Source organism: Tiliqua scincoides, chromosome 6 (assembly GCF_035046505.1).
Source record: "Tiliqua scincoides isolate rTilSci1 chromosome 6, rTilSci1.hap2, whole genome shotgun sequence".
Lineage (NCBI taxonomy): Eukaryota > Metazoa > Chordata > Lepidosauria > Squamata > Scincidae > Tiliqua > Tiliqua scincoides.
In genome coordinates this window covers 18,356,400-18,382,251 of record NC_089826.1, presented here as the reverse complement: position 1 = coordinate 18,382,251, position 25,852 = coordinate 18,356,400, and the positions used below count along the sequence as shown (strand labels likewise).

Sequence of the window (25,852 nt, the reverse complement as noted above, 5' to 3'; positions counted from 1 at the left end):
GACACAGCTCCAGGCAGTCTTAAAAGCTACTAATGGTAGCCCCACTCTAAGGAATTGATTTGTAAGCAACCCTAAAGCAATAAAACTTTCTCCCTGATATATGGCTTCACAGGCTTTGTACTTACCAGCCATCTCATTTTTACTAGATGGCTAACAGCTGTTTGAATATGTGAACCATCCAGAAAAGACCACATGCTTCACATTGCCTTGTTAGGCAGTTACTAAGGAGATGTAACAGAATAATGAAAATGATACTTTTGCTAGTGGTTCAAAATTCTGTTTTTAGAGTCCTAGGGTAATTAGACTGGTGTCAATCATATAATTGGTTTCTGTATTTTTATCAGTTCAGTTTATTGGTCAACAAAAAAGAAAAGGTTTTAAACATTTATATTTGCAGTCTTTTAAAACAGCACAACTGAAGCACTATGTAAGACAGGGGTGCCCAAACCCCAGCCCTGGGGCCACTTGTGGCCCTCGAGGCCTCTCAATGCGGCCCTCAGGGAGCCCCCAGTCTCCAATGAGCCTCTGGCCCTCTGGATATTCATTGGAGCCCACACTGGCCCAATGCAACTGCTCTCAGCGTGAGGGCGACCATTTGACCTCTCGCGTGAGCTGTGGGATGAGGGCTCCCTCCACTGCTTGTTGTTTCACATCTGTGATGCAGTAGCGGCAGCAAAGGAAAGGCCAGCCTTGCTTTGTGCAAGGCCTTTTATAGGCCTTGAGCTATTGCAAGACCTTCATTCATTCATATAAGCTCATCTTTAATATATTCATTTATGTAAAAATATGTAAATTAATTCAAATTTCAAATGTAAATTAATTCTTTTTTTTCCCCTGACGCAGTGTCAGAGAGACGATGTGGTCCTCCTGCCAAAAACTTTGGACACCCCTGATGTAAGACAACAATAAAAGCAAATACCAGAAGGTTGTACAGGCGAGCATCTGTATCTGCAGATCCCGTATCTGTGGTTTGAATTACCTGCTGATATGGGGAACCCCCATATGCCCCATACAGCCATTACCTTTGTTTCCTCATCATCACTATGGCAGCACAGGGGTTTCATAGCTTTCTTAAACTGAAAATGTGATATGCAGGTTCTTTGTAGCCAGCACGATGTAGCTGTTAGAGTTGCAACCCTTTGTCTGGTAAAGAGTTGTATGGAACCTTGGATGAGCAGGCACACAAAACAGCATACACCAGCAGAGTTCTTTGAATGCAGTGGTTATATTTCAGAGCAAGGGTTATCACAGGTAGAGTAATCAGTAAACAGTTCTAGTCAGCACGATGAGCAGTCAGTCCATAAACAACAAATCCAAATCAGTTTTCCAAGATACACAGTCAAAGTTCATTCCATGGTCAGTAACAACATGCATATACTCACATCCAGCCTCCCAAGTTACTGGCAGCAGTTCAGTAGTCTCCTACTACACTCCTACTGCTGCCCTGGAAGCTCAACAGACCAAACATTAAGTAGTTGGAGTGGCCAATCAGTGTAGGCTAAGCCACACCCAGGGTGAGGCAGTCACAGGTGTTTGCTGATCCTGCTGACTCCAGCAATCTGCACCTGTTCCTGAACCACCTTGTTGGCTGTGTTTCTGCCTTATCCAGAACATAGACCTGACAGTAGTGTCTTCAGTTTAAGCAAGTTAAAGCAAGAAACACCTGCACTGCTATCCTGGTGGAACAACCAAGGTGATGGCTGTGTGGGTGATGCAGGGGTTTCTGTTTTTACAGCGTACCCTGTATCCATGGATTCTGTATCTGCGGGGGGGGGGGGGGGGCTGTGGAATGGATTCCCTGCGGATAGGGGGGGGGGGAGATATGTATTGCCATATCATGTTCTCTGGACAATTAACCACTTGAGTGTCTATTAATTCCTCCCTAAGTTTCCGGGCCTGGACAGTGATTCTGGTCATTCTGAATGTTTTGAATATATAACGGTCAGAAGGTAAAAACTTCAATACTTTCAGTATCATTAACTGCAATTCACCCAATGGCTTCAGGAAATGACAAGATATAGTGACAAACATAATCTTTTTTCAACCATTTACTTTGTCCTATTTATGCATTGAAACTCTTTTGCATTTTTGTTTTAATTATTGTGGCAAAGCACACAATATATAGACAAAAAGCTAAGTGGGAAAGAGTCAACCTGTGAAAGGTAGAGATGGAAAATGAGAAATGAAACCAAAAAAGGGGGGAGGGGAGAAACAGAACAATGCAGAACAGAAGAAAAAAGGCAGGAACCATATGTTGCTAAAAACAGTTCAGCACCTTGGTTTCCCCCCCCCCCTTTTGGGCATTGAAGGCCCTAGAACTGTTTGTGCCTGAGACAAAATCCTAGTGTTCCCCTCTATAGTTGTAAAGATACAGCAATAAACTAAATAATTAGTTGTTTGCTTCTCCTTAATGGTATCTTATAAACTGCAACCTGAGCCAAGTTGCTTCACCCTGCCTAATGGCAGAGTTGGCCCTCGGAGAGAAATGTTAAACACAACAAATTCAGTGAAGACTTAGCTAGTAATCAGAAGGATTAGAAGAAAACTGTCTAAGGCTGCCATTCAAATACTTACAGCAGAAATTATAAGACGCAGACTTGCATATGATACAGTTTGTTAGCGGTGCAAAATCTATTCAGTGTCCTAGCAACAAGACTCTGCCGTCGGGAGATTTTTTACAAATGCTGCCTTTCAGATGCTTCTCCACAATGGAAAGCAACAGGTTTCTCTTAGATGACCTTCCCATCATTAACTTGCTCTGATGCATTTATCTTTTGTGTTCTCCCTGAGAAAATACTGGAAGAGGCGGTTACTTTTATACCTTTAACCTCAACTGTTTTCCATGTTTAAAGTCTGCTTTTCATGTTTTCACAGCTCCTGAAATTTCAGTATGAATCCAAGTTTCATTCTGCAATATCTCTCCTTAAGCACTCTAGTTTTGTTGACAAGGCTTGAACTTGAACATGTTGTAAAGTTCTGGTTTTAAAATTTGCAGTTTTGAATAAATTGACTCTGTTCATTTCTCTTCTATCTTGGGCTAAGTCCAAACAGCTCCCATTTCCGGAATGTTTATTTCTTTTTGTCAATTGCTTGAACTAAACAGATCTTCAATAACATCTTGACCTTTAAGGGACATCTTGATGTTGTGTGTAATGATGCAGTATTATTCTTTGTGCTGCATGGTTTCTTTATTGGCTTCATTGACCTGCATGGTTTGATTTCTTGAAATGCAGGGGTGTCTTGACATCATTATTCGGTTATTAGGGTTATTAGGTAACATCAATCCTCCTAATGTATGGTATCAGACTGTATAGGTTTATGTGATTATACTTACACAAGTTGCTTATGAAAGTGACCCCTATTTACCATGTGTCTTCTATGTGGGGAATAGTGTTGCTACTTGTTGAGCAAAGGAGGGCTTTTAAGCCAGGATAGTTACCCCATATTTCAGGAAGAGTGGAAGACACTATGTAGCCATGGATGTCTGAGTGCTGTGCAACCCCTTCCTGTTCCTGGAGTGACTGGAAAGGGTAGGATGAGTGCTGAAGGTATTCTCCCTACTTGGCAAACACCCTTTCCTGACTGACTGCTCTGGTGCCTTGCCCTTTCAACCCCAGTTGCAGCATCAAATATGTTGTTCCTGGTGCTTGCTTGTGCCTGGAGTCCTGAGGCAATGTATCTTCAGGTTTCAAAGGCAATAAGTGACCTTTTGTGGCAGTGATTGTCCTTGTCCTTGTAGTTTGTGCAAAGTGCCCCATTGCTGAAGTTCCCATCATCAAGTTTCTACTTGTGTTTTCTTAGCCCTCTAAACAAGGGGGCAGGGTGATGTAGGTTCATGCTGTCGGCATTGATATAGGAGCTCTGTATTTCTCCAGCTGGGTTTGATATAGTGCTGGTCAATCACAGCAGATCACAGTGGTGAGATGGTGTTCTGAAAGTCTCCATTGAGAGACTGAAGTTGCACCATCCTTTTACCTGAATAGTGAGCTATTGTCTGATACAGGACCAACACCTGACAAGACAGGGGCTTCCAACTAAAGAATACAGCTTTGGCTTCATGGAGAGCTTTGGCTTCATGGAGAGGATAAGTCCTCTCCAAAGCATGATTGTAGCTACCTGATTCCAGAAAGCCTTGTAGGGGTTCCAAGGGTTCCAAGCAGCTTGTGCCAATTCTGACTTGACACAATATACTCAGAGGTGGTTGAACCAGGAAGAGTGACTACTTGCTAGTCAAAATCCTCCAACATTTAAGACGTTTTGGAGTTGCTGCTACATGCAGCTCTGGGGGTGAGCAGGTTAGTCTTGTTATCAGGGTCAGAAAAGGGCTCTGTCATCTTCTGATTAGTGTATAAATGTGCAACCGGATAGGTGAATGGATTCAGATGTGCAACCGGATAGGTGAATGGTGCTGATGTGGCACACAATTGTAGTTGTTCTAATCAAAATGCAGACAGAGAAAGAGAGTGCTGCCTAAAGAGTTGAGCCAAAGCCTTAATGGTAAGATGCAGGTGTTCAAGGAATACCTCACAACCAAGATGCAAGTGCAGCTTCATGATGCAAATGTGACAGGGGGATGTCAGGCAGATAACAACAGCAAGCTAAGATTTCACAGCATATTAGAATTAGGTTACATCATTTAAATGATTGGCATAAAACAATTTCCAGGAAATAAAAGCAATGGAGAACACTGGAAGCAAGAAGTTGCATAGTGGGATTATCTTCTCTTCCCAGAGTGTGTGATATGAGATGGCAAACAGAATTCTTAGGCTTGACCTAACCTTCAAGGATAGCAGTGTCCAATGTTCATATTGTCCTTTTGGGGTATATGGATCCATAGCACAAGAGTCCATGATGCATTACAAGATAACAAATAGGTAGCCTGGGCAGGCAGGTTTGGCTTGAGTGGGGTTGCCTGGCATTAAGGCTTTCATTTGTCTCTGCTTTCATATGCGAGCAAAGTACCAATCAAAGAAAATAAGTCAGGAAAAATCACCATAAGTGACAGCAGGGGCAGGCAAAAGAAACATTTTAATGTGATAATCCTCTTTTCATTTCTAAGGATAATGTGACTGAAGTGATCCAAGCCCTGCTTTTCTTCCCCAAAATTAAGTCAGCTGTATTTTTAGCAAGAGCTGTAATAACAAGCAGGTATTATGTGGAGACTGCCTCTGTTGATCTAAAAGATTGAGGGGAGGCATAAAGGAGGTAATGGGCTCCTTAGTCTCTGTGTTTGGACTGAGGAATGGTGGGGGAGGACTGTTATTGAATGTGTTGACTAGGGTGGGGCCATAGCTCAGAGGTAGTGCATATGCTTTGCAAGCAAATGGTTCCAGGGTCACTCTCTGACATTTCCAGCTAAAGGAATCTAAGGTAGAAAAAGATCACCTAAGACCTTGAATAGCTGCCATCAATCAGACAGCACTAGACCCGGTGAAGCAAGGGTCGGGTAGCCCAATGCTGAGCTGAAAATGGCTGCCACTGCAGCGCACCCCAGGCAGCCGCCACCACCTCCTCGGGAGAAGGGGACTTTTGTCCCATTCCCCTGGGTAAGGCAAGTAGCTTCACAATGGAGCTACTAGATACTTCAGTGACCCAAAGATCAGCGTAGAATACAGAGCTTCTGTGTCGGGTGGACGGCCTGACACAGAGCAGCTCCACCAGTCCTGCCTCCCTCTCACCCCCTCCCTCCCCCAGCACGCCTCCTTCCCACCCTCTCCCTGCCCTCCCCCACCTCCCCCTGTCCCAGAATGCCTCCTCCCCGCCTCCCCCCTTGCCCCCTACCTTTCCACTGCACAGAGATTTTTACTAACTGACACTATGCAGTTTGACTGAGTAGTTTTCATGCGCCATACCATACATTTTAAGAAAATTCTGATCTGTATTGTACAGTATACTTAATATCTTTCTGTTTCCCAAATGGACATGAGACTTAAATCCTGCAGGTTCGCTTCAATTACTATTGATTTTAGAGTGTACAGACATACCACTGTATCCGTGGGGATGGAACCCCCACGGATACCTGAAACTGTGGGTACGAGGGGTGCTCCCACCCTCTGGAGGCAGATACAAGGGGATGCTCCCACCCTCTGAAGGTGAGGTGGCCCATCAGGCCACTCTGTGCCTTATGAGGCATTAAAGACCTCATTTCTGGTTTTGATGAAAAACCGCAAGTCACATTTTTTGCTTTAAACAGTCCTTCTGAGACCTGCAAATCTGTGAGCAGATGCACACTGCCTCTGCAGGGCTTAGAATACCATCTGGAGGAAGCACAGCTCCCCTTGGCAGGTGGGGGTGGGCCATGGAGAGCCTGGAGAGTGAATCTGCCGATATGGGATCCGCAGATATGGCCCCCCCCCCATATTTTGAAAATAATGTCTTCAGGGTTGTGATTCTGAGCACATATTTTTTGAAGAATGTCTCAGGGCACAATCCTAACCAGCAGTTATGCCGGTATAGGTGGCCCCGGAAGGTCGCAAATGTGCTGTAAAGCACGTTTGTGCCTCCTTAGGCGGGAGCTGCATCGGTACATTCAGATGCACCGACACGCGGACGGAGGCAGAAGCCTCTGCCACGGCTCCCGTACCACTGCTTGTGTGGGTGCGAGTGTGCCGACATAAGCGGCAAAGTAGGCATGGGGGAGGGGCGGGAGGGGGCGTTACTGGGCGGGGGAGGGCGGGCCCAGGGGTGGGCATGGGGGGAGCTGGGGGCGGGGCTGGGACCTGGCGGTTATGGGGACCCGGAAGTGTGCTGGGGGAGGAAGGGAGGCGGGTTCTGTGGAGCTCCACACGTGGAGCGTGTGGTTGGTCTGTGGAACTCCTTGCCACAGGATGTGGTGATGGCGTCTGGCCTGGACACCTTTAAAAGGGGATTGGACAAGTTTCTGGAGGAAAAATCAATTACGGGGTAGAAGCCATGATGTGTATGCGCAACCTCCTGATTTTAGAAATGGGTTATGGCAGAATGCCAGATGCAAGGGAGGGCACCAGGATGAGGTCTCTTGTTATCTGGTGTGCTCCCTGGGGCATTTGGTGGGCCGCTGTGAGATACAGGAAGCTGGACTAGATGGGCCTATGGCCTGATCCAGTGGGGCTGTTCTTATGTTCTTATGTTCCACCAGATCCAAGGCATTCGTGTGGCGCCCTAAACGAACACCTTTATCTTACTTCCAACCTTTTCGTCGGCAGTAACGTGAGTAGCCCCATTGTGGAGCTGCTTCCATTACCCAGGAAAAGGGGACAAAAGTTCCCATTTCCTGAGGTGCTGCCCATGGCAGGCTGAGGCTGCCACTGCAGCCGCACGCCTTGGGCAGCTCAGGATTGGGCAGTTAGTTCTTCCATTTCTTGATCCCGGCCAGCTCCAATGAACAATACTCAGTTGAAATCAATGAAATGTACCATCATATTAATTTTTTAGAGGTGGTATGAAAAAATTCTGTATGTTGTGATTTTAATGCATAGCATCTCTGAGGGCTTTAAGATCTCCATTATCTTCTACCTATGCTGTGAAGAAAATTGAGGGGATGTCCTTTCGGAATTGTATGCAAACTCCAGCTGTTTTCTGAAGTGTACCTTGGCAATAAACTGTTATCTATAATAATTTTTCCCAGTCTCTAGGAAATACTTTGGGAAGACTGGTAAGTGATAGATTAAATATAAACAGGACTTAAACAGCTTTTAAATGTCAACAGCAATGGACTAAAGTGAGTGAATCAAATCTGTTTTTAGGCTGCTGATGGGATGTTCAGTTAAATTTTAAACATACATATGGACACAAATGTGAAGGGTCAGATGTGCAGAATTCTTAGTGTAGAGGCCTCTTGTTCTAAAACCACTGTTCAGTTGGCCCCAAATCACCCATAAATTTCACCTTGCCAATGTGGAAGTTTACTGTAGATGCTTGCCTATAAGTCGACACCACAGATAAGTCAAAGGCAGGTTTTGAACCAACAATCACAGAATTTTCTATGACCCTCGGATAAGTCGGGGGTTAAACTTAGGGGGGTGTCTGACTATAGTTTTGTCTGATTTTACTCGAGGCCAGATCCTGAAAAATAACCCACCACTAATTGTTACCTAAGAACTGTAGTCTCTAATTTATTAAAAACATAGTAAAAGATCATAAGATACATTTTTATTCTTTTTAAATCCTGGTCTTCATCACCTTTTTGTAAGCACTATCAGAGGAAGTGCACTGTAAACTACATACCAGTAAAACAGTGGTTCCCAACCTGGTATTCATGTACTCCCAGGGACACTCAACAGGACCTTTAGGGGTACTTGAAAAAGAATGGAATAATGGTAGAAAATGGCAGGTCATGCTCCAGAATGCCTTTCAGGACAGGAATGCCTTGCAAGGACCAGCAAGGCAGGAAGGGAGGTAGCTAGTTGGCTGTGAAAGCCCCACCAATAGCTAGTTTTTGGTCATCAATTCATGTATGAACCAGTGATTGAAAACCGGCAGAGTAAAAAAGCTGAAACATAATAAGGAAAGTGATCAATCTCCCAGTATTTCTCAGCACACTTCTGGTGCAAAACAGTGCAAAGGCAGAGTCTTCTGTTCTTCAAACAGATAAAAAGAGAAAACACTGTGATAAGCACATGAAGCCTGGCTTTCATATGGAGGAGATGAGGGCTTGTATTATTAATTACAAACATTTTGCTAATATGAAGGGTACAATGCATGGAAATGGGCTGCCAAGGGATATGCAAGTGTAAAAGGTTGGCACTGCAGGAGAACCATAAATCAAACCCACCTTTAAGGTATCTGGTGTGTTAAGCCAGAAGCTCTACTTACAATATACAACCCATAACACATAACTGAGAGCGTGCAGTTCAATTCACAGCAGAGAGATGCAGCTGCATAGATTTGCAACCCTTTTTACTCAGAAGTAGACCCACTGCTTTCCATGGGTGTTGTTCTTAAGTAAGGGTGCATTGAATTGTAGCCTGCTTCAGATGGAAAGGAGGATTCCCATCCTGGTGTTTCAAAAAACAGACCTGCTTTGGAAGCATTTGCCAAGCAGAACCAGGCTGCAGCAGAAGGAAGGAGAATAAAAGGTTAACAAATTGCTTCTAAGGAGCTGTGCCTGCCTGCTGCTTGAGAAACTTGGCGCCTGTCTGTCTGCCACTTGAGAATGAAAACTTTTCAGAGTTGAAAGGCTTTGCCCTCTGATTGACCTGGAGATAAGGCGATGTGATAATTTGAGCTTGATTACCTGGCAAAAATTTCACATACTATAGGTAATCTTCGGTAATATAGATACTACTGTAGTATCTACGGTAATCTTCATTTGAAAGCAGATCTGGAATCTTTCTTTCTTTCTTTCTTTCTTTCTTTCTTTCTTTCTTTCTTTCTTTCTTTCTTTCTTTCTTTCTTTCCAAATGCCTGCTTTTGAGCCCCCTGTGGATCTGTGGTGACACATTTAATAAATTCCTTCTCCAACGTACTTTTATTTCTCCCATCTGCAGGTACAATAGAATTACTGTTCAAACACTGTGCTTCATTTTCATTATTGAAAAAAACATGCTCAAAATTTAATTGTTAAAATCAAATTAAAAATGCTAATTATTTTTTCACTATTCTCTGGATTGGAAAAACTGAATTTTTGTCATTTTAAAGTAGTGTCATTACGTGAATATATGCTCTCGAATCTGAAACCTCCAGTAAAATGACATGCACAGGGGAAAAAATAAATGATGGAATTAATGTCGACTATGAGCCTTCTTTTTTTGTATTTAAAAAACTGCTGACAGCTTGTAGATTCTTATCAGCACAGTTCATTCAACCTTTAAATTGCCTTTTGCACTGTACATAGCTCATATACTATGAGGAAAATGGAAATGTACTATCAGGAAAAATTATACTAGAGGTGTATTATAATGTTTCAGAGACAATATTATTTTATCCACTTCTGAATGCATTCATTCATTTAGTCTATTGAAATGCATGTAATATAATAACATTATAGGACCATTCTCCTGGGGTTTGTCATAGACCATGGAAAGACTGTATAAGAATGAAGGCAACCATTTAGGTGTAAGATGCAATTGTGGATTATGAATTACATTTTTAGTTCTCACTAAGCTTATTGCTCTATTGTATACTCCTGTGGAGTATGTGCTGAAATCAGCTCATCTTCTGTGAAAATAGCTTCTACTCAGCGTGTTATAGGAGAGAATCTCTTAAGCTCTTTCTCTTAGTAGTGTTTCTAGAAACATAAGCCAAGATTCTATGGAGAAATTTAACACGTTTATCAGAAGTGTCCTGAAAACAGGCTTCCAGTATTATTTATTCTTAATTTTATAGAATGAAACGATTACTAGGGACTTTACTGTAACAATCGGTTCAGATGCAATGCCAAATCATGGTCTGGCATCCCAGGTTTTAACATGCTCTCTGCCTGGTTTCTAATCCTAGTTTGTAGAGTTCACACAAACCATAGTTTGTGGGTTCAGATGTAAGTTTGCTGAAAACCAAGCAGTGAATACAAAGGAAGGAGTGGGGAGAAGAAAATGTGCCACTTCAAGTCTCATTCATGTCACACCAAACAATAGTTTTCCATTACCTCTGAACTAGCTGAAAGAAACAGCAGACCTTGGACTGGAGACAATCAGAATCTGCTACTTGCACAAGAAATCCTGGGGGGGAGGGGGGGAGATAAGGTGCAGTTTTCATGTCAATAAGATTTATGTTCTGTCTATGTAATTAAATCTTTTTAATTTGAGTGTTTTTTGCTGTATATTACATGCTCCAGTGTGTCTTGCATATAAACGATCCATTCCACAATCCTAACTGAGATTCCCTAACAGCGCCATCCTATCCCTCACCAGTTCATATTACGCAGCAGTGCCAATGGAACATGTGCTGTGTGCTGTGGGGGGGGGGGGTGACCAGCTGACCTGGGAGAGGTAAATATATATTTTTTAATTTATCTCCCAATAGGCTGCCTGATTGCCAGTCTGCTTGAACCCACACAGCTATTTTGTTGGTGGACATCCTAGGAGAGGCAGATGGCATGTTGGGCTGGGAAAATGGGGACAACATCCTGGCATGCACTGCCACTACCTGGATCCACCCCTACTGCCCTTGAAACACCCTCTGCCTGCCTGGCTTCCCACCCCAACCCTCCCCCTCGTGCCCTTGAACTACCCCACCCACCACCTTACTGACAACCACTACCGTGTGTGCGAGGCCTCTGTTTGCGTTGGCAACCTGAAGTGCACAGCAGTTACACACGTTTTACGGTGCTGCAGGAGCATTTAATGGTAGCAGACCAGTAGTTCCATTGCTATAAGTGGCCCATCGGCTTCATCTGTAAGTAAGCACAATTGCAGAGGATCCATCTCACCTTTTGTATGAGACTGAAGACAGATGATGCCCTGAGGACAACCACAAGATATGTTTGGCTGGTCCTTTATAACCATGATCTGAGTTTCCTGGCTATTGAGACCAGCTATTGAGGCTATAAAGAATCCAGCATCCATGGTTCTTATTTTCAGGGCCATGAAAATAGCACAATATTTCATGTTTATGTTTAACACTGTTAATGAACAGTCAACAATATTTAAACAAAATGCAGAACATCAATTACAGGTGGTGTTTTACAACACTAGCAACTTACGGCCCAATCCTATACAACTTTCCAGCACCAGTGCAGCCTCAATGCAACCCTGAAGTAAGAGAACAAATGTTCCAATACCTTGAGGTGGCCTCTGTGACTGCCTCTCCATCACAGGTTGACACAATTGACACAGCTGCACCGGCACTGAAAAATTGGATAGGATTGGGCCAACTTGTCTTGTATCTCTTAGCTTGGCAGAAACCTGCTGTTTTTGTCATGGTTAATACCAAGAACCTGGTGTTGTGTTTTCTATTTGCAATACTTGATTGCATGCCATTTTTAATGTACAGGTGTTTCCAGGTCATTTGACTTGTAAATGAGAAATTGCCTCTATTGCTTTTGTGTCCTAATTCTTGAATGTAATATGCATTCAGATTGGAGCCATTAGTAGGATAAGGCCTACTTATCCAAATTACTACATGGAGAACTCTGGTTTTTAGTATTTACAGATGAGAAAATTATTTACTAGATGTTTATTTTATGCAGATACTTTTGTCAAGCTGCCTAATGAGCTACAGCGCTAAAATTAACCTAATTACATGATGTGGTATCTGCTAGAAATGCAGTGGCTGTTTTTTCCCAATATGTTGCAAGATTTTCAGAGATGGCTCATAATTATGACTTATTATGACAGTGGACGAGAAGAATATTTCAACCTAGAAGAAGTACAGTGCCGCAGAAAATATATTAATTGAATAGCCATTAAATGATTTTTTTTTCATTTATAGTTTTGGTTTTTATAATATCTTCATATTTTGATTTGGATATTTGTTGTGAAAACATGTAAATTGCTTGATTCAATCTATGCTTTTAAGGCTGCAGCTCTGTGCACATTCCTGGGAGACAGCCCTACTAAACACAGCCGAACTTATTTCTGAAAACTATTCAGAAATAATACTATTACTTTGCATGTTTACTAAGCCCCAGGGCTTGCTCCCTGGTAGATAATCTTGATCCTGTTTTTAGATACTTCGTTCATATATTAGCTTCTCCATCCAGGCTACTCCTCCCAGGCCACTCAGTTCCTGCTATTCCTTCCAGTTTGGTGTCCTGCAGATTTGATGAACATCCCCTCTACCCTCTCATCCAAGTCATTTATAAAAATATTGAAAAACACCAGGCCTGAGACAGGGCAACGAGGCAACTGATTCATTGCTTCCTTCCAGGTCAATAAGGAGCTGTTGACAAACACTCTCTATTTACTGTCCATGAGTTTGAAGCGTATGATGAAATTCCATTAACTTGTTAACTCAGAGGAAGAGTAGAAAGATTTCCAAAATCCTTGACATTGTACGTGCAACTCCGCAGTATTTTATACATAGCAATGTAGCAGGTTAAAGCAAGGATCAGATGGATAAAGCAAGGAGGTCAAAAGGAGTACGTTTATTCCATTGCTAGCAATGTGTCTCAGCGGAAATCTTTTTCCAAAGGCTGAGCCCCGAATACTCAGGGCTTTTAGCTTTTATACACACTGGACTACATTACAAGGCATTGGTTACACTTCTGATTGCCAAATCATGGCTTTGATTGACATATGACAAGCAACCTATCCCAGCAGCGCTAGCATATCACATTAAGCTCCGCCCCTGTTTACATTTTTCACTTCCCAGCCCAAAGCATCCCCTAGCCCTATTTACATTTTACCATTTAGGGCATACACGAGGGAGGTGGTAGTTCACTAACTGAAAAATTCCATCTCCCCCCGCCCTAGGTAACTACTTCTTCTCTAAAGCACGCTTGCCAAAGTTCATCTCCCCGGCCACCTGCACTGCGGTTAGCTAGCGTTTCCTGCATGAACTACAAAACTTCTACAGAACAGCTCCTTCTGGTTTCGGCTCGTGCCTCACTTCCTCTCATCACAGACACAAATGTCTCTTAGCATCTTAGCTGAAACAAGCTGCAAGTCTAATAGACTTCCTTCTTTTGACTAGGCACTCTGTACATGCTCAGAGTGGACCTTATAAACTCTGATCATGTTGGAGAGAACCAGGAATTTCACTCAGGCTAGTTTGTCTGAGGAGGACCAGATGGAAAACTGCTGCAGGAGAGAAGGCTGCAGTACCAGTGGAGGAAAGGTAGAGGCTGCTGTGTGCAGAGGAACTGAGGCATATAAAAGGGGCAGCACTAGCAAAGAGCAGAGGACCACCAGGGAAGCTCTGCAGAGAAGGAGCTAGAAGAGCAAGCTGGAGAGACCACCAGGAATAGAGCTGCAGAGAGGAGCTGAACCCTGAGCTCTGCAAGAGAGCTGAGAGAGCTGCTGGAAGGAGCCCTGGGAGAGAGTGCCCCTTGCCAGAGCTGAGAACCAGAGAGTACTTCCATCAAGCCTCCACCCCTTAGCCTGCCTCAAGTCCTGCTGCCTCATGCCTGCCTAGTGCCTGCCTGCCTGCCTGCCTGAGGTCCTCTCAATTGGGGGAATTTGAAATAAGGTCGTTTTTATTTGGTTCAGGTTCCATTCCTCCTTATAAAAGCCCTAAACTTACTTTGGTGTCAGTGGTCTCATTCGATCCTGCATAACACTTCTTTTGACTAGACACTCTGTACATGCTCAGAGTGGACCTTATAAACTCTGATCATGTTGGAGAGAGCCAGGAATTTCACTCAGGCTCTCCCATAGCAAGAGCATGTGCTGTAAAGCAATTATTAATGCAAGTTAATGCAATCATTAACTCTCAGAATGTCAATGAGCATTATGTCAAGTTGTATGTACCAAAAATACTAGCTGTTTAGCAGTACTTATCTGCAGGGGATACATCACTGCTCCTACCACAGATACCAGAAACCACAGATAGTAGCAAACTCTACTCATTCCCCTGGTCGAACTCATGACTCAACTCTCTTCATTTGCAAACATTTTGCAAAATGAAGATTTTTCTTCCTCTTACTTTGCAATAAGAAGCAGATAGTGAGAACCTAAAGGAACACTACAGGAGCAACTGAGCATGCTAACAGGAAGTGGACAACCGAAGAAAGTAGAAGAGTACTGCTTTCCTATGAAGTTCAAAATATGGAGCTCAGGAGGAGGGTAGATTGTCTGTAACCTTTTGCTTCTCTTCCAGAACACAATTCCTCTGCCCTGCCATTCAGCTTTCGAGCTGGAGAAGAGATTGGGACTTGTTCTCTCTGTCATGCAGCTGTGGTTGGAGTGCCTTTGAACTGCAGCTGCCAAAGGAGAAGCCCCAGTCTTCCTCCCTGGAGAGGACGACTGTAGTTTCTTCTGCTCCTTAGAGGCAATTTGAGCACTTTGGGGTGCAAATTGCACAAATCTGGATAGGAGAGCTGGGCCTTTTTGCCACTTAATACCTTGGAAGAGGCAGCAGTTCTCCCAACTTGGCGCTTGCTTGTGACGGGGTGAAGATCATTCAGGCAGTTCTGCTTTGCTTTTGTGGTGCACTAAGTGCCTCCAAAGTATAACACAATCACAGAGATGGTCCTTCCTCCCCTCCCCTCCCCTCTCCCAGGTTGGGAGGAAGGCAGGGGCTCATCATTCACCGGAGGATGATAAAATATTTGCCATTGCAACCTTAATGTGGATCCTTAAAGCTTTCTGTGTTATACATAGTTCATAATTATAAGGAAATATATTGGGCTAAATTCAGCCATTTGTTCAGCTCCAAAAACAAACAATCTGAAACTGACAGTGATGCATACATACCATGGAATCCTGAATCTTCCCCTTGTGAAAAGGATCACTGACAGAAAAAAATTAATATGTATGTGCTGCATATTTGCCTTCCATTTTAAATAAAGCTTAGTGAAAGAAGTATTTTAAAACAATTTTAAATTCAAATGCCAAACCTTTACCTTTTTGCATCCACTAGAATTGCACAGCCTAAGGCTATAATCTCAAAGAGGTTACATCTCACATCCTTCTGAATTTTCATGAACTGCTTTTTGATTGGGTGCTATTTAATAGGAATAAGAAATATCTTATTGACAAAAGAATCTGACTGTAGTTGCACAATCCACTTGGCGCATGCGTGTGGCCATTAGGTTCTTAGTAAGCTTATATTTAACTAATGACCTTTATCTTGAAACCAAGTAAATAAATAAAATGCTCATTCATAGCATAACTGAAGATTGTACTGCAAATTTCAGTGGCCAATTTTCGCACATGCATTTTGTGTGAATGCAATAATTTGGTGGTCCTGGATATATCTATTTCTTTCTCAGATTCAATATGCGTGCACATTGCACATTAAACTCCCATTCATCATATAGCAAATGGCTTAAACTTAAGCATGTGCTTGCTGACTGTTCACAACACTGGAGGATTAGGAGCAATTCAAGGTTCTTATGGAGCTTGTTTGTTCATTAAAATGTTCATATACTTCCTTTCCACTAACTACTATGTTCATATGGAACCCCACAGTGACATTGTCATGGTTAAGGTCCAATGTGGGCTCCTTCCAAGCCAGAATTTTCTGATGTCCTTGGAGCGACCCCGTGCACATGCTGCAGCCGCCCCGACATCTCTGAAATAATGCTAGAAAGTGTTTGGTTTGCAGTCCAAAGCGTATTCCTAGCAAAAAAAAAAAAAGTCTCATTGAAATCCATTTAAATCTAAGTGAGCCATCGACATATCAAATTGCAAGTCATGTATGCATTCAGATATGCATGAATATGTATTCAGTCCTACTTTGCATAAGTAGAAATATTATGTAATATTAAAAATGGGTGAAAGCTGCAAGTTGAAATGAAGTTCCAAATGAAGTAACAAAGCAAAAGAAATATGTTTTGGTTCTTATATCTTGCTTTTGCCTCATCCATAGTTTGTTGCTGTGCCTGAACTGATGTCTTCACTCTGGACATGTAGTTGATAACACCAGGCTCAGAACTGTGTTGATCAGTGCTGTTGAGAACTTTTTGCTGTGACCTATTGATTGTCTGATGTGCAGGTTGCTTGCTGTCTGGGTAAATATCTGTGCAGGTTGAATAATGTGATTTTTACTTTTTACTTTGCTCTTATACATAGATCCAGATCCATGGTTTGAGTTATTCAACTTAAATAACAGGGTTTGTGCTTGCAGGTTGAGTAATGTGATTTTGACTTTTTACTTTTCTCTTGTACACAAGACCCAGCTCTCTGGTTTGAGTTAGGGCCCAATCCTAAAGTGGCCCAGTGCCAGTGCTGAGCCCTAGTGCCAGCACTAGGTGCCATAAATGTGCCATAAATCCCACCCTCAGAGTTGGGAGCGCTGGCAGAAGGAGGATGTGCCGCCACCTGGAGTAAGCATGACTTCTGGGTGGCAGTGCAACCTCTTGGAGGTGGGGGGAGGGTGGAATGAGGGCAGGGGGAGGGTGGAGTGAGGGGGAGGAACTGGGCAGAAGGAGGGCAGGATTAGCAGAGCATTGCTTTGCTGGATTCTGAACTCCATGTTGGGCTGGAAGGCCCAACATGGAGTCTCTCAAGTCTGTGCTGGCAGAATAGCCAGTTCACAGCCCTATCCTGAGCTACCTGGGGTGCGTGGCTGCAGTGGCGCCGAGAACGGCTGCTGCAGCATCCTGTGCGTCTCAGTCTGTTGCAGGCGGTGCCTTGGGAGAAGGGGAGAAGGGGACTTTCAACCCCTTCTCCCAGTTCAGGGAAGCAGACCCGCAATGTGGGTCTTTACCATAAAGTGGTAAAGCCGTTCGTGTAGGGCACTGAGCCCTACACAAACGGATAGGATCCTACTCCCTGCTCCCTACCCCTGCCACACCTCCCGCCCGCCCTCTCTTCACCCCCGCCTCCCTATCACATCTCCTCCCCACCCTCTCTCTGCCCACCACCCCCTCCCCCCTCCCTGGAATGCCTCTTCCCCATCCCTCCCCACCCTCGCTTACCATGCCGCGGCTCAGTGGTCTTGAAACCACTGAGCAGCACAGCGGAGGCTGGGCACCCACCCAGTGCTAGTCCAGCACTGGCCAGTGCTGGGTTAGCGTGGACAGTAGCCTGGCGGTAGGACTCGCAGTGTGCCTTAGGGCATGTTTGCAACAGTACGCAATGGCATGAAGCCACTGCACCGAGCTCAGGATTGGGCTCTCAGACTTGAAAAGCCCCATTGTGGGACTTGGGGCTTTCTCCAGGGGAAGGGGACAAAAGTCCTTTCCTCAAGAAGGCCTTCAGCTGCTTCCCAGCACCTGCTGGATACAGGGATTGCGAATCTGGCACCACTGCTCCAGTGGGCACCAGGAGCTCGAAATTGGGCTGTTGCTCAACTCAAGCAACAAGGTTTGTGCTTGTTAACAGCACAGTATTTCCATCTTCGAATGCAGAGGTTATCAAACTGTGGGTCCTCGCGATTGAATTTCTTGTGGATCACAATAAAATGGTGGCCACCATCTTGAAAAAGGGCAAAATGAAGTCGGCAGCGCCATTTTGAAAAAGGGCAGACCTGGGCAGCGCCATTTTGAAAAAGGGCAAAGTGACCCAGGTGGCGCCATTTTGAGAAAGGGCAAGTAGACCCAGGTGGCGCCATTTAAAAAAAGGGCAAATAGACCCAGGCAGAGCCATTTTGTAAAAGGGCAAACAAACCCTTGGGGAGCTACTTTAGGCTTCCAGGCACAGAGTAAACAAACAGAAAGAGCGGCTTGCACATGCGCAGGTCAGGCAGCGTGCCGCTTTTCCTCTGTGAGTGTACTGCTGCCCAGCCCTTTCAAAGGAGGGGAGAGGAGAGGAGAGCATGCTTGGAGGTTTTCAGGTGAGTGCTCCCTCATTATTGGGGGTATGCAGGACCCCTCTGTTTGGCTCCCTTTAACCTTAGGCAGGCGAGAGGGGGAGTGGAAAAGCGCCCTGAGTGGCGGCTTCAGTGCCCACACTCTGCTGCCACGTGCTCAGCCAGGCAAGAGGGAGTGTGGAGAGGCCAGGACTAGCTAGCGCTTCCAATATACCTACCCCACTGGCTCCTTTTAGCAGTTGGGAGGAGAACAGTAGGGCATCCCTATCTTTCCAGCTGTGAAGGGAATGCTCCATGGCCCCACCCCACACTTCTCTGATGCACACCATTAAAAGTAGTCAAACAGATATGATACATCTCTCCAAGTGTCTTGGTCATCTCTTCTGCACTGAAGATGTGTCTGAGAAGCTAGAGACAGGGTGTTGGACTAAATGACCTTTTAGGTCATTCCACGATTTTTGTGAACTTCAGGGTTGTGTGTGAAATGGACTGAAAGTAAGTACTGAGCATATGTCTGAGAAGCTACAGACAGGGGGGTGGACTAGATGACCTCTTTTTTCCCTTCCAGTTCCATGATTTTGGTTATCTTTAGGTTTGTATGTGAAATTAACTGAAAGTAAAGTCAGTGTAGCTGGCAGAAAAGCATTTGGAATCTTCAGGGTAATTTGTGAAATGGGGTGCATTACTGATGATGGGAATGGTGGTGGCTGTTCTGGCAGCTCAGTGATTTCAAAGCCCACAAGTCTCACCCCTTGCTTGTATCTCTGGTTCAATCTTCAGAGAATTTCAGCTCTGCCATGATCTTTCACCAATTTTGCTATATTGTGGCCAGCTGACAGTTCTGGCATATGTTCCTTCAAAACTTCCTACTTCTTGGTGGTGGTTTTACAGATGCAGTTTGTAAAACTTTCATATTTATTCCTGGAAGCATTAAGATATTCAGTAGAAATGGATAGTTGCTTTTTAAATATAAACACCAGACCTTTTCAGAGCACAGAATCATGTGATTAATTTTGCGAACTCAGGAGCCCTGACTTCCACATTGCCCTATGCCTGCCCTAACACTGTTTCACCTGCTGGCATCCCTGTCTCCAAAGCACCATGACCCAGGCTAGTTCCAGGGAGTAAGTAATAAGATTTAAGAACCTTTCCTTTTGGAGAATATCACAAAGCTACATTAAATGATGTTCCCAATTTAACACAATGGGCAGTAAGAAGGGCTTACTTCTGGTATGGTACAATGGTAGTGGGTGTGGGGGAGAATTGGAAGAAGCTTCTGAGCTGGAATATTTTCTCTTCTCATTTACAGTTTGAGTTCCTAGGTAAGAACAGTGATGTCACTTCCTATCTGATGAAATCACTTCTGGCTCTGACATCACTGTGATGTCACTTCCTGCCTGATGATGTCACTTCCTGCCATGACATCACTTCCAGGTTGATGACATCACTTCCGGTGGGTCCAAGACAGATTGTCATTCTCAGAAGTGGGTCTTGGGCTGAAAAGGGTGAGAACCACTGTTCTAATGTCCAGGTTACATGCTGCATGAAAGTAAATCTTCCAGAGCTATGTTTTTTACCTCACAGCAGTTCAGGTCTGCATCTTCATCTCAGGACCACATACCTTTTGAACTTTATGCCTTCACTCGTTGAGGAAGCTCTCATAAACTTCAAAGTAGGGCCAAGATTCCTCAGATGCCGTTTGTAACTCCCTGTCATAGAGGAATGACTATTTAGTTTTGAAACACAATGGCTGTGGTTGTCCAGTACTTTATCCCAGAGTCTGCTTGAATTTTTAGGTTCAGGAAGTGAACCAAGCAAGGTAGCACTGCAAATCAAAGCCAGCACTTAGAATTGAGCAGCTGCACCTGTTGGATTCTGAGGACACCACAGACAAAAGGAATACATTAAAATAACACTTATTGAATATTATTGGAAATGAAAATATACGACTACAATATTAATAATGATTTTTAAGTAAGAAAGATATTTAAGTAAGTTTGATATTTCCAAGTTACAGCCAATGTACATTTAATGAAATGAAAGGAAGAGTTTAAGATAAATTTGAAAACTGAGAGCAGCCTTTTCATCTCCTTTGAAAGAAGATCTATGAGCAGAAATGTATTTCTGTGCACACAGATTGCTGTCAGTGCACCGTGACTCTTCATGCTTTAAAGCTATAGTTCACAATTTTGTTACTGAACATAAGATGTAAGATTTATTTGTTTATCTGTTCTGAACAGTTTGTGTAAGAGTACATACATATATTTTGAGAAACCGAAAAGTATTAAATAAAAAGGGGACAGGAGAGAAAGAGGTAGTAGTGTAACAGGAGTTATAAATCAATTCAGGAATAATGCATAATAGATTTCATTTAGATATTTTAAGGAGAGGTGCTTGATATTTCAGAAAATTTGTGCTGTTTTGTGACATGATACTTTTCAATGACAGTCAAACCTGTCTTGTTGATATATAAGCCATCAGTGGTTGGATGGGTGTTAGAGGTTCACTTCATTGATTGCAGTTTTTCAGTGACCATGATAACTCTCCTGATTGGCGGTGGGGGGTTGGTTGCAAAAACTTTGGACTGAGAAAAGGGAGCATAACCAGTCTAAAATGACAACTACATCCCTGCTGGGGGACCATAACATGGCAAAGCCCGCAGAGCCCTGGCCTCACCTGGTTAGGTTCTGGGAAGGCGCAGGGCCTGACAGAGATACAAGGCAGCCTCTTCAACCAAGGTAAAGATCACTGCTCTGGAACCATCGGCATTGAGCAGCAGGGGAATCCCCAACCCCCAGCTGATCCACTGGGTGAGCAAAGGTCCACCTGCAGCTGGATGAAAAAAATAGAGCTGAGCTCCTTCTTTGATCCAGAACACATGCAGAATGGCCACTGAGTAAGGCTCGGCAGGCAATATAAGGCCATGCCATGCCTCCATTGCATGCAGCCACCAATGAAATTGAAATAGCTAAGTCTCGGGGCATAGGGAGACCTGGCAAAGGTGATCCGCAAGCAAGTAGCAGGGATTGGAATTCTCCGTAACCTCTGTTCATTTGCAGTTATTCTCGCTATGCAGCAATGTGTATTAACTTTAGAATGCATAACTGTGGCAAGATAAACCCTTGCACTATTTCCTCATACAATGGTATACATGAGTGTGCACTCCCTTTACAAAGGATGTTTCGTTTTGGAAAAAACACTGTGTTTGAATTGGCCCTTTAGCAACCTCATTCACTGCATCAATTTTACTTTTGGCCAACCAGCTCTCAGCAATCAACCTCTTAACATAAGAATCATCACATTTTTCCTGCAAATTTCTTTTAACAAATATACAGCAAGTTGCTTAAAAACCCCTCTTATGGCCAACATAATCAAAACATACCTGTTTTGTTCTAGCATTTGGTTAATGAGTGGATGTTTGCCCTCTTTGCCTTGGTAATAGTGCTTGTGGCTTGACTGCTTCCTCTGGACTAATTGTCGTTGTTCCCCAAATGGCTTGATGGTGTTTTTTTGGCTTTTTAAAATGTTTTTACTTATTATTGTGATAATCGTATATTTTATTATGGAGATTTGTAAGCCACCTTGGGCATTTGCTTCAGTAGAGGAATGGTGGGATATAAATTTTTCAAATAAAATAAATTATATAGATATTTTTTAAGATGTCTGGTAAATCATTTAAATTGTTGCATTGCTGATCTGCAAGATATGCCCATAATAAAACATTGTGGTTTTTTTTTTTTTATGTTTTACAGCTGAGTCCACTCTTTAGAGATACAGTCCTGAAGAGGACGTACAATGCTACACTGAACAATCCAGCTGCTATTCAAATGGACAATGCCATTGACAGGCGTGTGATGGCCAGTAAAGACCTTGTGTGTGTGTCTAGTGCAATAGCCTTGAAAAAGTGAGTGAATTAATTTTTGTACCTATATAAAAAACTGAGTTATGAATCCAGACTTCCCCCAGTTTGCTTACTGCCATGAACTCTTTAGACTCAATATGGAGATAATACTTATTTACCTTGCAGAGTTGTTGTAACAGTGACATCAAGAATAATACATGTGATGTGCTTTGCACACTCAAAAAATGCTATACAAATGTTGTTATTAATTACTACTGCTGCTACTACTACATACCTGTGAAGAAATGCAGGCTGACAAGCAGTTGGGAATTCACAAGGGAGTATTGCTAAAAAAATTTTCACTTTGGATAAAAGCAAACCATTTTTGACCTGAAGGTCTTCTGTTTAAAGCTATACTTAAATTAAATACAGATGGCAGACTTTTCCACAGCTTATCTCAGTGATTTTCAACCTTTTTCATCTCAGAGCATACTGACAGGGTACTAAAATTGTGATGGCACGTCATCAGATTTTTTTACAATTGACAAGGCACACCATTCTGCTGGTGGGGGACTCACATCCCCTAATAGCCCTACTAATAAATGACCCTCCCCTAAATTCCCATAGCACACCTGCAGGCCATTCATGGCACACCAAGGTGACTGTGGCGCACTGGTTGAAAATTGTTGGCTTATTTTGTTCACTTGGAATGAGTGGATTTCCTCCACTGTGTCCTTTCTTGTTCTGTAAATTTGCCTCTGCTCTGCAGTTCACACTTCCTAATTTGCATGTGTGCAAATTAATTAAACAACATTGTATTACATACAATTGTATACATACATGTATGTGTGTGTGTGTGTGTATGTATGTGTGTATGTAATACAATTGCACACAGTTGCATACAATTATGTGCATTGTATTAAACCACATTAAATAATATTGAGCAACTGACTGTACATTCAGTCACATCAAGATTGGATTTTTTGCATTGCTTTGTCAATGAGCATCTACATGTTTGTAATGCAGTGGCTGAAAAAGACAGGAGTGAACTGGAGGGATTGAAAGTGTCACCAAACTGTATGAACCACACTCTGTACAAAATTCAGAAATGAAAAATGGAACCATGGAGAACTCATAACGTATTGGTTTCATTTTGGAAACAAGACTTGAAGATCAATCCTATATCTCCCACCAATGCAGCAATGCCAAATTGGCTACCATTGCATCCTGCAGGCAGGGGCAGTTATGAAGGTCTCCACTGGGTAAGGGAACATTTATTCTCTTACCTGGAGAACGTATGTACCCTTAACCCCAGGGGTAAGCCTCCACAGTTCGGGGGGGGGGGGAGGTCTGCTAACTAACTAGCAGATTCAGGTGCATGTGGACTCGTGCTGTAGGATTGGGTCCAGGAAGGGGTTAGGATTCAGCAGGTACTGGTGCTGCCAAATCTGCCCCCTTCCCAAACCTGATCTGCCCAGCCCTGCCCCAGTTGCCACCCTGTTCCACTTTCCCACCACCCTCTCCCAGTTCCCCTGCCACCATACCTCCACCAATGTCATCTTTGTGCTGCTCTTCCCACTGGCACTCCAACTACACATTACTTCACATGTTGTTGGAGCACCTTTTATGAAGAGACGCTCTGGTGACAGCTGGCCCAGGTACAATTGGGCAGTCAGTCATTTAGAAATCCAATGTTTGGGGCGAAATTCAGCTACAGAGAATTTTAGTACTTGTGATGTGATAACCAAATTACACTTATATTACTTGGTAATTATAAAAACAGGATTCTCAGACTATGGATGGACAGGTATAAACAAACGTCATCATTATGCATTGAAGGGAAACTGCACAGAGCTTCTTAGGGGATGGCATGGATTCATTCAGTACATCTGATTTCTTCAGTCCACATTAATTGGGTCTCAGACCAGGGTGTCCTCAGCCAGAAACAGGTCGTGTACAGTAAAGGTGAGAATGGCATGAAGTGATGAATTGGAACGTTCACTGTCATCTGCACTACCAATGTCAGTGGGAAAAGTCACACTGAATGCACCACTTTTTCCCTCTTTTCGTCCAGGTAAAATGAATTACTAGTATCTAATGAATGAGTCCCTCTGAAGATTGGCTTCTGAAGAAATGCCTACAGTTTGATCCCCCCATCAGCTATCAAAATTAACACAATTGCTTTTATATACTTCAGAGATACAAAACTGCTCTTACATGAGAACTTCTGCATTTTTCTTCTTTTCAAATTTCTCTTCCTAGTACCAGATCTCTTGTCATGTTTTCCTTTATACTAGTAATATTACTGCTTCTACACCTACACTGGTTAATAAAGTAATGAGCAAATTAATAGCTGTATGTACCAACCCAATTCTGCTTTTCTCTTGAGTTGTTCTTTATAACATGCCTTTTTAAGATTTGTATATCAAGAGTTTTGGATCATGTATGAAAACCAGGACATGTTCATGGTGTGTCAAAGCTGTAACCTGGTGTGTCAAAGGTGTGTAAACTGTATTTATTAAAGCCCCAAGCAACCAACCAGTACAAATTACAAATATAATGACGACTTGTGCCAATCAATATTTTTAAATTCATGTGGATTGTAGAAATAACCACATGAATCCAAAGACAAATATGAGTTGCTTTGCATGATCTTAGCTATAAAAAAGTACATCTTACTGATTACCTTGACTTTGCATCTCCCCATCTTCTATGTTTACAGGCTTCTATCCAGAGAAGAGGAAGGGGATTGTCTTTTAATTCATGTGGTTATTTCTACAATCCACATGAATTTTTAAAACTCTCAAATACTTTCACAAGTTATTCACAAGTTACTGGAGGTTTTTTAAGCTCCAACTCTCTGTCAATGAAAGGTATGAAAAAAAATGCATAATGCCTGGCTCACATATTCTTGAGGCTAAATCAAGGACTTCTGGAGATGTAGGAGAACAAAAACTTCTGATTTCTTTCTGCTTTGTCAGAGACAGATTAACTTCCCCACACACATTGCCTCCATGTAGGAATCTCAGCCTGCAATTATGCCCTAAGTTACTTCTCATTCATTGGTATTGATTCATTGATACATACTGCTTCTTGTAAACTGTATCTTAGAGCCCAACTCTTTCTGGGCAGGGTGAAGGCTGAGCACGTTTTGGTTCTGACTTCTGTAAAGAAGTCATTGTCAGTCATAAAGGATGCTCTGGCAGCCACACTCAGTAACACGCTGGAGGGAAGGCTAGAGTTTTTCCAGCAGATTTGGAGGCACTTTCTGCTGAAGGTAAAGTGGCAGGGGAATGTGGGAGGGGGTGGGTTAGATGGCAAAACAACACAGCAACATGAGTGGGGGAGGGCAGAATGGGACAGAGGCAGGGGGATAGGGGTGATCAGGGCTGGGAAGGGGGCAGGTTCCGCAGCAGCAGTGGCCAATGAATTCTCGCACCTTCCTCAACCCAATCCCACAATACTGTTCCGTACCATCCTTCACCAGCTATTTAGCTAGTACAGGTCCAAATAGATACCCTCCCCCGCACCATAGAGGCTTACCCAGATGAGACCAGCAAGATGCAGTGGTAGCCATTTTGACACTGCTGTACTGGCAGTGGGGGAGGGGGGAGAATAAGATTGGTCTCTGGAGAATTTGAACTTGGGGAACTTTAGGCATCCAAATCTTCCATATGTTTTGTTTTGATTTTATTTGTGATATGTTGAAAGCCTGTGTGTCTTCCAGAATACCATATT

The 25,852-nt window shown here is 43.2% G+C and overlaps 1 protein-coding gene across 1 annotated transcript in view; it reads left to right on the top strand.

Annotated features, from left to right (window-relative positions):
* The window catches only part of STPG2 (sperm tail PG-rich repeat containing 2), a 290,626-nt gene extending 266,404 nt beyond the window's left edge, over positions 1 to 24,222 (top strand). Inside the window, exons 14-15 of the mRNA XM_066632982.1 lie at positions 22,026 to 22,177; positions 24,189 to 24,222. Coding sequence (XP_066489079.1) covers positions 22,026 to 22,177; positions 24,189 to 24,192 — 156 coding nt within the window. The 3' untranslated portion in view covers positions 24,193 to 24,222. The remainder of the gene's footprint in view (positions 1 to 22,025; positions 22,178 to 24,188) is intronic.
* The last annotated feature ends 1,630 nt before the right edge of the window (positions 24,223 to 25,852 follow it).